Genomic DNA, 14,184 nt, shown 5'->3' with positions numbered 1-14,184 from the left:
GTGTAAGAGAGCCATCCGAACCAAGGGGGGGATCTAGACCCTAGAAAACAAGAGGCTAAAAACCTTCCAAGGAGTTTCCCCTTGTCCTGGGTCCCTACATGCTGCCTCCAGGTAAACCCACCAGCACTACGAGCAATACAGCATCACGCCAAGACACTACCACAAGCATTCATTCCCCGAGGCAGACGGAGGAGCACAAGGCAGGAATTCAGCAGGCTGGCCAGCTGAAGGTCTCTAGATAAGGTGCTGAAACACAACACCTGCACCTTCCGCTGCCCCCGTCCGCAGAAGGGTATCGGCCTCGCAAAGCGCCGCGGCCACCAAAGGCGGTGGAAAACTCCAGGGCTCTCAGGTGAGAGGCAGGAGGAGGAAGGGCAGCAGCGTCCCAAAGCACCCCGCGAGCCCCACTAATCCCTAACCAAACCGAGAATTTTTGTAAACTGCCCCAAGGCAGCTCAAGCATGCAGCAGGGATACCGAGCTCCGGCTGAGAAACCCTGAAATTAAAATTCGGCTGCGCCTCATTCTCTTCCAATTTGTCAGAACGAGCACCAAGTGCTCGCACCCATGAGCAATACCCTCAGGATTTCTGCACCAAGCCTCCCAACAGGCAGGGGGCTTCCAACAGGTCGGAGGAGCCGCTGGTTGCATGAGCGCCGGGGTCCAACAAGACACTGGAGGCAAACCTGCCTGCAAAGGGAAGCTTCCTCCTTCCAGGGCTGTGCTTGACGTTGGCAGCAATTCCTTCCCTGAGTTCTCAGTTGGGAACGTGCTCATGGAAGCAGGGAAGGAGCAGACACTCAGGATAAGGAATCCCAGCTCTTCCTTTACTCGCATGAATGTCACGATACTGGTGGTGGTTATCAAGGCAGGAATGACCTCAAATAAACTACTAATCCGGCTGGAAGAGCTGCTGGGCCTTCGTACCAAATGCTAGATCTATTTCGGGAGAAAGTTTCTATTACTTATTAACATCAGCAATTGTGTGCTCGTGGTCAAGTGGCAGCCTGCCTACCGCTTCCAACGGGAAAGAACAAAAGTAAGCATTGAACTTCTAGAAGCAACAGTAAAAGCCATTAGCTTACATATTCCCTGGCTGAAAAAAAACAAAAAACATGTCTACCCCCCAACTTCAAAGAAAACATGGGCAAGCTCTCCGACTGTAACCTGGCGTGGGCACAGAACGCTGCTGCTGACCTTTGCACTAGGAGCAGAAGGTGCTGCTTGGCTCGCCTCGATACCTGCAGTGACTTTATTTCTCCCTTCGGCAGGTACAACACGTGCTGTGACCGACACACAGCAAGGTTTGTGGCTCTCCAAGTGCTTGAGAGCTGACAGAAGCACCCAGCCCTCGGCACACACCGAGCGGGCACACCAGAAGGGGCCTTGGCTGCAGGATTTACCTTTATCCTCTGCCCACCGAAAGGAAAATAAACGGGACCTTGCAGGAACTGCAACAAGCACCCTCCCAAACCCATCATGGAGCTGCTTTGGGACTGGTTATCACTTCTAAAGATGTCAAATATCACAGGCAGAGATGCTAGAGAGTCAGAGCCCCGGCCAAGAGATGTAGCTGCAGGTAAGGGCTGGCACCAGCGCCCAGCAAGCTTCAACCCCACGGCACCCACACAGTGCCCGAGGTTTGTTCTGAGGGGTTCCCAGCGGCACCAGATTTGGTTTCGGTAAGCCCAGACTGCAGCACAGGCTGCACAAAATGCATCTCAGTCTTGGGCAGCTTTTCAAATGGGAAAATCGATGCAGTAAGTGCACCTGAATGCCTCAGGCTCTCAGGGAACTTCTCCCTGGGGCCCAGCGCCTGCGTGGTGAAGATGCCGACACTGGAGAAGGACCAGGAAAAGGGAAGAAAAAGGAAGAAAAAGGAAAGCCCTTTATTTATGTAACTGCCTTTGACCTCTGGTCATCCCCAGCCTGTTTTTTTTCTAACGTTTACTAACTCAGCACCCTGTGCAAAGTCAGAATTAACAGATCTGAATTTAGGAATCCAGGAACAATTCCTAAATCTGGGTTTATTCACCGCAACCGAGGTGGCCTTGCTTAGATGCTGAAAAACACGCTCCACTTCGGACTGATTTTTGCTGCAACAGCACACGAAGCCTTATTTCAAGCTGCAGTGATTGAATCTTGAATCGTGGTTTCTTTAAAGAAAGAAGGCTTGTTTGGTTGGTTGTTTTTTTTTACAGGTAGAAATCCACGGTGTGCAAACATCCCCCCTCAATGCCCATTTTCATTTTCCTTATCTCCAACCGGTCACGTGCCCAATGACACTATCCCCTAAATATAGCTCATCCCGCCAGCGCTTCCAATCCCACCGCTCTCTGCAGGACCACAACACACCTCCCTTCCCCGCTTCCCCCTGGGCATCACCCCGACACCTCGCTGTGATGATTTTAGGGTGGCAAAGCCACCGGCACCCCAGCACCCCACAGCTCCTGGTGCCCCCCATGCAGTAGCCCCCCGGGCGAGGGCAGTGCCGGCCTTCTGCTGCGCTCAGCGCTACGCCCATGGCTCGCCGGCCCCTTTGTGCTGCCTCGCAGTGCCCCCCTCTCCCTCTTTTGTCTCCGTGCCGCCAGGCAGCCTGCTGGAAGCCCCCCGGCCAGCCTCACCCCGGGCACTGCGCCCATCCCAGCCTCCCTCGTGCCCCACGGGAGGTCGTGGCATGGCAGTGGGTTCACCAACGGTGCCCAAGGCTTACATGGACGAGGACACATCCCATGGCACGCCGTCAGCTTGCCGGGCCACCCATCTGGCTGCTGGCTACCACCCTAACAGAGGCCATGGTGCTGCCGTCCTCCGGTGCCGCCGTCCTCAACGCGGAGGCCACGTCGCCAGCAGCGCTCCGTGAGCTCAGTGCCACCGAGATCTGCCCCGGGACGAGGCCTCCGGTGGGGAAGGCTGAACCCCAAGGCTTCGAGGCCCTGGGGTGGCGGAGGACGAGCCGCCCTGAACCTCCAGGAGGCCACAGGCCAACCTTGGCCACTCGGATGGCGGCGGGCGGCCTCCGCCGACCCCTCGGGGTGGTGGCAGGGGGATAACCACGGCAAACCCGCAGCCTCGGGGGGAAGGACGGAGGCTGCGGGGCGAGGACCTCCGAGGGGTTTAGGGGGGTGGTGGGGGGCACGAGGCCGGTCGGTGCGGCCCCGCCGCCGGTTACCTTGGTCTCCTTGACGTGCTGCTTGATGCCCTCCGGGTACCACTGCACCCGCACGTAGCCCCGGCGCAGCGGGGAGGCCCGGCCTTCCTCCGTGCCTCCCCCCCCGGGGCCGCCCGATTCGGAGCCCCCGGAGCTGGCGGCTCCTCCGCCGCCTCCGCCGCCGCCTCCACCTCCTCCTCCTCCGCCGCCCCGGCCTCCTCCGCCTCCTCCTCCTCCTCCTCCTCCCCCAGCCGCCGCCTCCTCCTCCTCCGAGTCCGAATCCTCGCCGTGGATCAGGCGCACCAGGCCGAAGCGCACCGAGCCCCGGTACCGGCCCGACACCAGGTCGTGCGAGAACAGCAGGCGCTGCGAACCGCCCGGCGGAGGAGCCGCGGGGACCGAAGCGACCGGGACCGGGACCCCCGGAGACGCTGCGGGGAGCGGGGCCGGCGGGCTCGGGCCCCCCGGGGCGGGCGGTGCGGGCGGCTCCGCCATGGCGCGGGGCAGAGCGGGAGAAACGCGCGGCCGGCGGCGGCGGCGGCGGCGGCGGCTGCTGGGGGAGGGGAGGGAAGGGGCGGGCCGGGGCGGGGCGCGCGCGCGGGGAACGGCGGGGGGCGGGGCTTAGGGCGCGCCGGCGCGCCCCGCCCTTTTCCCGCCACCGCCGCTCGGACGCCCCGCGGATGACGTCACGGCAAGGCTTCTGGCCACGCCCCCTTCTCGTGGCCACGCCCATCGCGGGGAGGGAGGGGGAGGGGGGAGGAGGAGGAGGGCTGGGGTCCTGCTATGGGGTTGGGGTGGCAATAAGGGGATATTGGTGCTGTAAAGGGGGGTTAGGGGCTGGGACGGGTTGCCCAGGGGGTGCTGGAGGCTCAGTGCCCCGGGGTGTGCAGGGAGAGGCTGGACGGGGTGCTGGGGGACAGGGGTTAGCGGTGGTATTGGTGGTAGGGGGTGGTTGGGCCTGGGGATCCCAGAGGGCTGCTCCAACCCTAATGGTTCTGGGGTGCTCTGAGGAGGAGGAGGAGGAGGAGGAGGAGGAGGAGGAGGCCTGGCCAAGGAAACCCTGGGCTCAATACAGGAGAGGTGGAGGCTGAGGTGGCCTCCACTCCTGGGGCAGGCGGATGGGGCTTGCTTCGCAAACAGCCCGGGCACTGCGATGCGGATGAAGATGCCCAAGTTGGGCCATGAAGCGACACCAGCCCCCGGCAGGCACAGCCCAGGCTGCAGCTTCTCCCCCAGCCTCCCACAGGAGGCCCAGGTCCGCAGGAGAGGCCACTATCTGCCTGCCCACATCAGCTGGGAGCAAGGCCATACCCCAACACCCTGTGCTTGGGCTGTCCCCGAGGGAGATCAGGGAAAGAAAGAAAAATCCTGCCATGGGAATTTGGGAGAGACTGCCCAGAACATAAAGAGGTCCCACAGAGCCCACTCCACGCGATGCCCGTGGGGCTGAGTGCTGCTCTCCGGTTCGCAGCAAGGCACGGTCTTCCTCTTCATGGCTCCTACAAGTCCTCATTAGGGCGTGCAAATGAGCTGCAGACTCGGCTTCATTGACTCGGATGTATTTTCCCTCCTCTATCCGCAGGGGGGTTTGCAATCAATGGTTCTTGAGAGGGTCTCGCTGCCGGGTGTCGTGGTGATGTGGCTCCCCGCTGGGGCATTTCTCAGCACCAACCCCAGCGCCAGGGAGCAGAACAGAGCTCAAAGGGAACACCGGGTGAAGAAACAGCAGCACACCCCTGGGGAGAGGCAGGTTAAACAGCTCTCAGTGCAACGTGGGTGCACAGCTGGTTCCACGGATGTGCTTTGGGGACTGCAGACCTCCATCCACATCCAAGACAGGGCAGCGACCTCTGCAAAGCGAGTGAGTTTTGGGGTACAAAGGCAGGGCTCGGGATTTCACCCTCTGCACGGCCCCAACACCGCTGTGCTGCTGGGGGGAGCACGGCACAGCTCCCGGCCTCCTTCCCTCTGTGCCTGGCCCTCTAGGAACAGGATCAGACCTTTGGGAAGCAAGAAGGTGCCCTCTGAATCAGCTCCGTGGAAGGTTTCAAAGCCCAGCCCTGTCCAGCCGCAGTGGTGATGCTTCTCATCATCTCCCTAAAGCACATCGCAACAGCCGCTAATAAAATATAGATACGGGTAATGGGCACAAACTCGTGTGTGGATGGAACTGTCCCTCCTCAGAGCAATTACGTGCTGGAGAAGAGCAGTGGGGTTTCAGGGAGCCACAAATAGCCACGCAAACAATCACATTACACAACCAGGTGGGCTCACGGCGGGGGGATTTTAATGGGGACGAGCCAGGGCTGGTTGCTCGTTAGCAGGAGTCGAGCCGGGTGTGCTTCGGCACTCGGGTGTCAGCTGGGGCTCTGATGAGCTTTCCTGGGGAAGTGGCACCGAAGGACTCATCTCTTTCGTGGAATCCCACAATATCCAGAGGAAGGAACCATGAGGATCGTCAGGTCCATCTCCTGGCTCCACACAGGACCACCCAAACACCACGCCGTGTGTCTGAGCGTGTTGTCAAAATGCCTTCCTTTGGACATTCCCTAATAGTTTCTGTCCTTCTGGCATCGGGGTGCCCCAAACCTCGCACAGTGCTCCAGGAGGACTCGAGCCTTGGCAGGACACAGCCCCCAGCACCGCCACAGCACCCCAGTGCTTCAGGCCCCCCACAGCCCCCCCGCTGCCCGCAGCAGCACCCCCAGTGCCCGCTGAGGGGCCCCAGCTGGTCAGACTGCCTTGTAACCAAACCAAACCAAACAAAACCAAACAAAAATAAATTAATTAATTAATAAAAATTAACATTTTGGGGTATTTTGGGGGCGTTTAGGGAAGGACTGGACGCGGTGCTTAGGGACACGGTTCAGTGGGTGACAGTGGCGGCAGGGGGATGGGTTGCACCAGATGATCCCGCAGGCTTTTCCCAACCCTCAGGATTCCGGGATTTTAGGATTTTACAGCCGGGACCTTCGAGGCCCCCCCAGCCCGTTTCAGCCCCTCGGGGCCCGGCCGGGCTGAGGCGAGCGGGGCTCTGCTGCCACCGCGCGGCCGCGGCCGGGGCCCGGCCCCGGGGCTGGCTCCGGGAGAGGCTTCCCTGGGGGGGTTGTGGGGCAAATCCCGGCCCTCAGGGCACCAGGGGGGTCTCTGGGCAGCCGTCACCGCCTTTCGGTGGTTTTTTATCTCATTTTCTGCACCCCCGAGGCAGCCCGGAGAGGTGCTGCGGGGCTGAGCGAGGGGAACGCAAAATGGCTCCTGGCCTCCCTCAGGGATGGGCTGGGGGGGACCGCGGGCTCAGCCACGCCAGGGGACAGATTTAGGAGAAGAAAGCAGAAAGAAATTGTGTACTGGGAGGGCGGTGAGGTGCTGAACAGGCTGCCCAGAGGAGCTGTGGGTGCCCCGTCCCTGGAGGTGCCCTGGTGAGCCCAGCAAACCTCCTGAGGCTGGGTGGGCTTTCCCCTTGGAGAGGGGCCCTTTGGGGTGAGCGGGGCAGTGCCTCGTGTCCCCATGTCGCTTACGGCCACCCTGCCCTGTCCTCCTTGCTTGTGCTGCCCTGCTCAGGCACCTCTGGCCCTCCCCACCCCTGCTAAAAACAGCCTCCAAACGGCTTCACCTACTCCTGTACATCTTTATGCAAGCACAGTCCTCCTCCCCTCCCTCCTCTCATCCTCTTTGCTGACACCAAGCCCTTCTAAATCCCATGGCGGGGCTGGTCCAGGCCCAGCCTTGCTGTGGGATGCAGGGTTTGGCCTCCCCATAGTGGCAGCCGGATCCCATCCAGCCCCACGGGGCCGCCCTCGCGCCCACCCGCAGCGTGCCGAGCCAAGGGAAGGAGATCGAGGCAGGGTGACCCTATAACAGCACCCAGCTGCCGCGTCCCAAAGGCAGAGCTGGACCTAAAACGCCTGGAGGTCTGCGATGGGAGGGAAGGAGCTGCTGGAGCCCTGAACTCAGTCCTCCTTCATCACGGGGATTGTGTTACGGGTGTCCGTGACCTAGTTACAAACTACTGCAGCCCAGCAGAGACAAGGAAACGAGGCTAATCACTGCCAAGTGCCTGTGCTCGAGGGAGGGATAAGAAAGGTCCCGGCTGGGTCTCCCACCCCTGCTTTAGGCTGAAGTTGCCCTGGTCAAGCAGCCTTGGGTGAGACCTCCCCCTCTTGGTCCAAAATGTCCCATGTAGAGGGGTAGCAAGGAGATCTCCCAGCCCTGCACAGGCACGTGTTGCTCAGGTGCAGGTCAGAGCCAGAGCTCAAAGCCTGCTTCCCCTCACTATCAGAGAGATCCCAAATCCTTTGTCACGCAGCATCCCTTCCTTAGCTTCTTGTGCCTGCAGAGGGAAGCGCTCTGCACCTTCACCAGAGAGGAATCGACTGCACTGATGAGCCAAAAGGAACACGCCAGAGGAAATCCACATATGTGCACATTTGCAGATTACCATTTCAAGGCAGAACCAGCCCTTTGAGGGTCTATTTAGGGCCCGGGGACATGGCCACTGTCCAGAGCAGCCCTAGAGCAGCCCCGCATTGCTATTTTGAAGGCAAATCAGCTCACAACGTGAGCCGCGGTGAATACCCTGCTCCAGTGGAGCGGGTGGAAGCACCCGGCTCTGCAGCACCTGCTGGAGATTTTGGAACTGCTCTTGACAAGGCGAGAAGGGAGCACCGCGGGGTAAAAGCAGCAGGCAGGCAGCCTGGCAAGTGCCGGGAATACTGAGCGAGCCCCAAGAGCTCCATCCTGCCGCAGAGCCGCAGTGATGCCGAACGCTCGCACGCTGCTGCCTGGGGCAGCTGGTGGGAGGGCAGGGGATGAGTGGGAATAAAACAAGAGCCCGTGGCTGAGCCTACAGTGGGGCTGAGCCCTGCTGCTGGCTGTCGTGCCACTTGTGTGCAAGGCAGGAGGAAAGCACGGCCCTTTTTGGGTACGCCAGGGGAAGGTGCAAAGCGGGGAATTGAGCAGCAGCTGGCTCGGTCACAGAGGCTGAATAATTACAGGAATTTGGGATGACGCCATGCAGGGGAGGACCCTGATGTCACCTTCACTCCCTGCGACCGCAAAGCAGCCCCTCGAGGCCAAGAGATGACGAATGCTGCAGCTACCCCAAGCAGCTTAATCCCCGGAGCACCGGGATGACCCACTGCTATTTGCAGCACAGACCAGGGGGCTGAGGAGCCCTGGAGCTGCGTTTGTGTCCCTTCCCTGCCAAGCCCTGGCAGAGAGGGGCCGAGCAGAGCCCCAGCTGCCTGTCCCTGTCCCTCAGTGTCCCGAGAGGGCTGCTGCAGAGGCAGCAGCAGTGCTGGGCTCTTTGGAGGAGCTGAGAGCTCTGCTAAGTACCTAAATCTCAGCACACTGCCGTGGTTCTCCCTTATCGATGTTTTTGACCCCCTGCAGCTGTAGGGGCAGGGAGGGATGGAGCAGGCTGACCCTCCTGCCGTGGTGGGCAGAAAGCAGCACCCTGCCCGACGCTTCCAGCCACAGCCCAGCCCCTGTGCCACTCGGCTGATTCCTCGGAGTTGCTCTGAAATGCTGTTTCTGAACAGCAGGAACACGCTGGGGCATCTTTCTGTTTCAATTCCATTAAAAAAAGATCTAAAACAGGGATGGAAGAGCTGAGCCTCGGGTCACTGCCCGTGGCTACAACACACAGCAGCTCCTGAGCTGCCCTGGCAGGGCTGGGGGCTGTGGGGCCAGCTCCTCCTGGCCCCTTTCCACGTGCTCCTCTCGGAGCTGCAGCTGGTTCCTGGTGACAATGATGATGCCAACATTTTTTTTGATTACTATTTTTGCTGATCTTACCAGCCATTTCCTTTCCAGGAGGTTACGCTTGGGATAATCCCCGTTTTTATTACACTTGAACTGATGGGAACAAATGTCACGGGTTTCACCTCTCCCGTTCCTTGTGCAACGATTCCCAGCGAGCTCAGACGGCAGGGCAGAGGTACTCAGTCATCGGGGGAAGCTGCGTGGGGCAGAAACCCTACATCTGGCCCCGATCCTATAAACAACCACATGTGCAGAGCCAGCAGTGCCTGTCGTCACTGCTTTCCACTTCCCAGGGCTGAATCCAACCCTTGCAGTGCCCCTGCACACCAGAGGAGCTGCCCGGGTTTCAGGAGGGCAGGATGAGAACCAGGCTGTGCCATACAAGCCCTGACCACACTTGTTGCTCCGCAAGGGACAGCTCGCAGCCTGCCGGGGGGCCGAATTTATGGCTGAACCCCGAGAGCTGGCACCACAATTATTAAAGACGTGCTCGGATACATCCTCTGGAAGCAAAGCAGCGCTCTGCAGGGCTGCCTTCGGACAGGTCTGGGTCACTCTCTTTTTCATTTCTCTCTTTCCCTCTGCTCTCCCTGCCTGCTGGCTCACCCCGAGCACAGCGCAGAGCAATCAGCTAAATGCTTTATCCCTCTGCAGGCCAGGGGAGGAGATAAAACCACACCAACAAACCCACACCAACAGCCCGACGGGATCCTTTTGCTGGCCGGTCACCTTAAAGCCTCTCACCTCTCCCCGTCTTTCATCGGGGTCGTAAACTCCTTAGAATTTCATCACATGCCCCATAAATAACAAATATATAAAACGGGGGCTCCGTGCGTGGCAGCAGACAAGGAGGACGAGCCCCTGCAGCCTGATTTCTCCCCTCCCGTGGCTGCGAGGTGGCTCTGCTGGACCAGGCTGGCAGAGGAACGTCGCCAGGTCCCCGTCCCACGGCCGGTAAGCCCAGTAAGCCCAGTAAGCCCATGTTTCTGTGCTGTGCCCATGGTGCTGACAACCTCGGGGCCAGCTGGCAGCCTGCAGGCACTGCCACGAGCCAGCCCTGGTGGCTCAGGATTTGGGGAAGTGTCCCGGAGGGAAGGGAGCTGGTACACCCAGCTCAGCTTGCCTGCACGAGGCTTTGGAGGAGGTGAGAGAACCCCTGCGCAGCCCGGGTTCCCTCCCTGCACCGACAGCACCTGCTATTAAAGCTGGGTGTAGCGACTCTTCCACCCAAACCCTCCACCTCCGGGGCGGGGGAAGGAGTTTCAGCTCTTTTGCAAAGAATATTTGGCTCAAAAAAAGTGGGTGAATGAGTCCTCGCTGCTTCCAAACCATTCAAAAACTGAAGCTCCAGCTCCAGGCAGATATTCCTAAGAGGAGAAGATGCCACCAGGGGGCTGCTGCAGACTCACCTGGTTTTTCTTTGGTTTGGTTTGGTTTTTACACGCGAGCACCTCTGCAGACCGTGCGGATGCTTTGGTCTCTGTAGCGCACAAACACAAAGAGGGGGGGAATTTTACAGAGAGAGCGCTTCGTGTGCTGCTACACCCCCCCGGTGCACGGGGCTCAGCTCAGGAAGGCCTGGAAAGGAGTTTCTGGGGCCAGGGAGAGAGGATTTTGCTCCTGGTTCTCACTTACTGTGCCCTCCCTCTGATGCTGGCATGCTCTGCGCAGCTTTCTTGGTGAGCGAATTCCCCGCACGCCAAAGACCTTTGCGTCTGCAGGGAGCCGAGAAGCCAAGCAAAAAAGAAAAAAAAAAGTTCATTTCCAGGAAAGAAACACAAACACAACAGCCCTCCAGCTATCGGATTTGGGCTGCCAGGAATGAAGCGCCGGAGGGGAAAAAAAAATACGAGAGCCAGGCAAAGAGCAGCCTTCTCCCCGCATCACCGACTTCTGCTCCAGGCTGTTGCTGTTGGGGTCCCGGAGAAGCTCCCAAAAATACCTGGAGAAGCCTGGTTCCCCTTCCCCATCCGTTTCTAACACAAATTGAGCTCACAAAAGAGATCTCAACCCCCCCAATTCTATGGGTAAGTGTGTCCAGAGAGGTTTCCCAGCGTTTGCAGGTCTTCACAGCCCCCGTTCCTGCCACGCACGGCACAGCCCCGTGTGCCCCGGATCCAGCACTGGGAGTGCAGGGCCCCCTCCTCGCCTCCTGCAGATCTGCTGGGCTGAGCGAGCCCTGATCCAATTAGCAGGATGAGGAGAGCCAGAGGAGTCGATGATAAGCCCTGCAACCCTATAAAAAAAAAAGCGCCTGCCTCCAGCTCAGCCGCTGCTTTTCCCTTCCTGCAGGCGTCACGAAGCTCTCCTTTCCAGCACCATTTTCAGTTTGCCACCCCTTGGTGATGAGACCTGGCGCTGGGGATGCTGAATGTTTCCCCTGCCAAAGAAAACTCCTCGTCCTGAGGGAGCCAGTCCCTTAGGTAACACAACCCCTGCGAAACCAGCAAAATTCCCCGAAACCAAAGCCCAGCGAGACCCCACCTCGCCTCCTCCTGCCTAAACCAGGCACCTCCAGCACCCTCAGCTCTTCCAGATGGAAAATCCCCAGCTCGCTCCCCTCCTGCCCCGCGCACCGCTTGGGCTGGTAATGCTTTTGTTTCTGTAAATCCTATTAGCTGGAGGCAAGCCTATAATTAGCAGGGAAAGCCGGCACCTCTCGAACGCACTCAGAAATGACCTGGGCTCCGCGCTGCCTTTGGTGCAAACGGCTCCAATGTTGGTCAGCTCGGGGGCTCCTCGCTCTGCCCGCGGGCCACACGTGCTCGCTTTTGCTCAGGTTGTGGCCCTGCCTGGATTTATTCACCGGGTTTGATCGTGCACAAAATATGGGGCTGGTTTAACCACGCAGGATCCAACCCAAGAGAGGGGATGGGGCACAGCTGGGGGGCTGCAAGGGAGCCTCGGGCACAGCTGGGAGATGGGGAAAAAGCAGAGAGGGGATGAGTATCAGCACCCGGCACCTTCACCCAGCGGGGAGGGTGGGCTTGGACTTGCCTTGGGGATGGTTCTCACCTGCAGAGCCTCTTGGCCACGCACTCAGCAGGTTGCAGCCACCTTTGGGCACCCCAACGTCACCGTAATGCCCCCAGGAATGGCATCGCCCTGCCCCAGAGCAAACCCTGCCTGTGGTGTGCAGGACCCAACCCCACGTCCCTTCAGCATGGGGTGGAGGGGACCCTGCCCAGCCTTTGTGGCTGAAGGTGCTGCGGGCACCAGAGCAGCTGTGAACCCACTTATTGTGCCCCGACACATCTCAGCCACGTTTTCCAGCAAGGCCACAACCCAACAGGGGCTAAACCACGTCACTGAGCGAGCCGGGAAGGGGAATAAAACCCCAGCAGAGCAGGCTGCCTCCGCCTGCACACCCCAAACTCTGTCCCCCAGCCCCATCCCCGTCCCTGAGGCTGGATGTTCGCCGTGGCCACATCTGGTGCCAGCTCCAGGCATGGCCCAGCAGCAGCGGGGGGCACCGTGGGTGGGTATTTCCTGCGTACACCGATATCCACACACATCAGGATGGCAAGCAGCCTAATCCCGCGCGCCATCAACAGGTATTTTCGGCGGCTAAGAGCTCCGGAGGAGATTGGCTGAGATAAAGGCAGCCGTGACGCCGCCGGGGCCGGAGCTGACGGAGGCTGCCCCAAATAAAAACGCCGCCGTGCGCCGGGAGGGGAGCAGGATGCCGGCGCTCAGCACCTCGCCTTTCCTCCAGCCCGCTCGCTGGCGGGGCCCCCAAAATTCGCCCGGGCGCCAGCGCCGCCACACGCTGCCCGCCAGCGAGTTCCGCTGCCTCAGCCCCGAGGATGCCATCAGCGTGTTCGAGATCGAGCGAGAAGGTAAGGGGAAGGGGCTGCCTTTTTCCCCATCTCCCCTTCCCACCTGGGGTGCTCCCGGTGCCCCCAGCCCCTCGCCGTGCTCACCGCCCCCCCCCCCCCTCCTTGCAGCCTTCATCTCGGTGTCCGGGGACTGCCCGCTGCACCTGGATGAGATCCGCCACTTCCTGACGCTGTGCCCCGAGCTGTCCCTCGGCTGGTTCGAGGAAGGGCGGCTGGTGGCCTTCATCATCGGCTCCCTCTGGGACCAGGACAGGCTCAGCCAGGTAGGAGCTGCCCTGGGGGCGCTGGGGGAGGTGGCACGAGAGCCTGGGGACTGCGAGCAGGGAACCGGGGGGTGCCCAGCGTGGGGGAAATTAAAACTAAAAAGCCTGCGGGGATGGCACGGGGTGGGCAAGCGGGGATGGCACTGGCTGCGTGACACCTCGAGGTCAAATCAGATGGGCCAAATCTGTTGGGGAAGGCAAAAAAAAATAAATCCTCAGCATCCTCGGCCCCGCTAACCACCCCGTTCCCTCCCCACAGGCGGCGCTGACCCTGCACAAGCCGCGGGGCACGGCGGTGCACATCCACGTGCTGGCCGTGCACCGCACCTGCCGGCAGCAGGGCAAGGGCTCCATCCTGCTGTGGCGCTACCTGCAGTACCTGCGCTGCCTGCCCTTCGCCCGGCGTGCCCTGCTGATGTGCGAGGATTTCCTGGTGCCCTTCTACGAGAAGTGCGGCTTCCAGGCGCTGGGGCCCTGCCAGGTGACGGTGGGGACCCTGGCTTTCACCGAGATGCAGCACACCGTGCGGGGCCATGCCTTCATGCGCAGGAACAGCGGCTGCTGAGCCCCCAACCCGGGGAGGGAGCCGGAGGGAGGCAGAGGGGATATAAAAGGCTGCGAGGGTTTTTTCTCAGTTTTTCCCCTGCTGGGCACGCTCCCTGCTGACACAGCTGCCTTTTGGGCAGGGGATGAGCCCGGCCCCGTGTGCCACCGACACCTCCTGTAGGGTTGGGGGCACAAAAACACAGCCTGGCCCTGCTGCACGCACCAAACCCACGGGTCTCCTCTTCAGCTGGGGCTGCCAAGGGGAGCCCGTGGGGGTGGCACGGCCCGGGAAAAGCTGAGACCTATAAAAATACACGAGCCCCCAGCCTGGCGCCCCTCTCCCAGCGCCCTCCCGCTCACACCAACCCCACAAACGATCCCAAGAGGGGGCCAAGCCCTCCCCAAGCACCCCCGGAGCAGGCAGGGTCCCCGCAGCCACCCCTGGGGGTGTCCCCCTGCCCACGGCCACCCTGAGTCCTGCACCCAAGAGCCTCCCCATGGGGCAGGTCCTGCACACAGACACATCCCCTTCCCAGGAAAATCCTCCTGCAAATGCCTTGGTCTGTCGTGAAGCAGCAAATAAAGCCACAGCGGCTGTTTTCTACGCAGCTCGGGCGTGTTTG

The 14,184-nt window shown here is 60.6% G+C and overlaps 2 protein-coding genes across 3 annotated transcripts in view; one reads left to right on the top strand and one right to left on the bottom strand.

The window, feature by feature from the left end:
* The window catches only part of UBE2O (ubiquitin conjugating enzyme E2 O), a 57,595-nt gene extending 53,881 nt beyond the window's left edge, over positions 1 to 3,714 (bottom strand). The window contains exon 1 of the mRNA XM_027471696.3: positions 3,172 to 3,714. Within this exon, the coding sequence (XP_027327497.3) occupies positions 3,172 to 3,645 (474 nt within the window). The 5' untranslated portion in view covers positions 3,646 to 3,714. The remainder of the gene's footprint in view (positions 1 to 3,171) is intronic.
* Positions 3,715 to 4,078: 364 nt separating this feature from the next.
* Positions 4,079 to 14,169, top strand: AANAT (aralkylamine N-acetyltransferase). Of its 2 annotated transcripts, XM_072025783.1 has the most exons (4): positions 4,079 to 5,011; positions 5,137 to 12,752; positions 12,861 to 13,015; positions 13,275 to 14,169. In XM_072025783.1, exons 2-4 carry the CDS (start codon positions 12,596 to 12,598, stop codon positions 13,578 to 13,580), a joined length of 618 nt encoding a protein of 205 aa, XP_071881884.1. In that variant the 5' UTR covers positions 4,079 to 5,011; positions 5,137 to 12,595; the 3' UTR covers positions 13,581 to 14,169. The 2 variants fall into 2 exon arrangements, with proteins under 2 accessions (XP_071881884.1, XP_038021362.1); XM_038165434.2 differs by having other exon boundaries at positions 4,079 to 12,752.
* Positions 14,170 to 14,184: the final 15 nt, after the last annotated feature.

The sequence above is a fragment of the Anas platyrhynchos genome, chromosome 19 (assembly GCF_047663525.1).
Source record: "Anas platyrhynchos isolate ZD024472 breed Pekin duck chromosome 19, IASCAAS_PekinDuck_T2T, whole genome shotgun sequence".
Lineage (NCBI taxonomy): Eukaryota > Metazoa > Chordata > Aves > Anseriformes > Anatidae > Anas > Anas platyrhynchos.
Note: the sequence above shows the minus strand (reverse complement) of the source record. Positions and strands in the feature narration are given on the sequence as shown.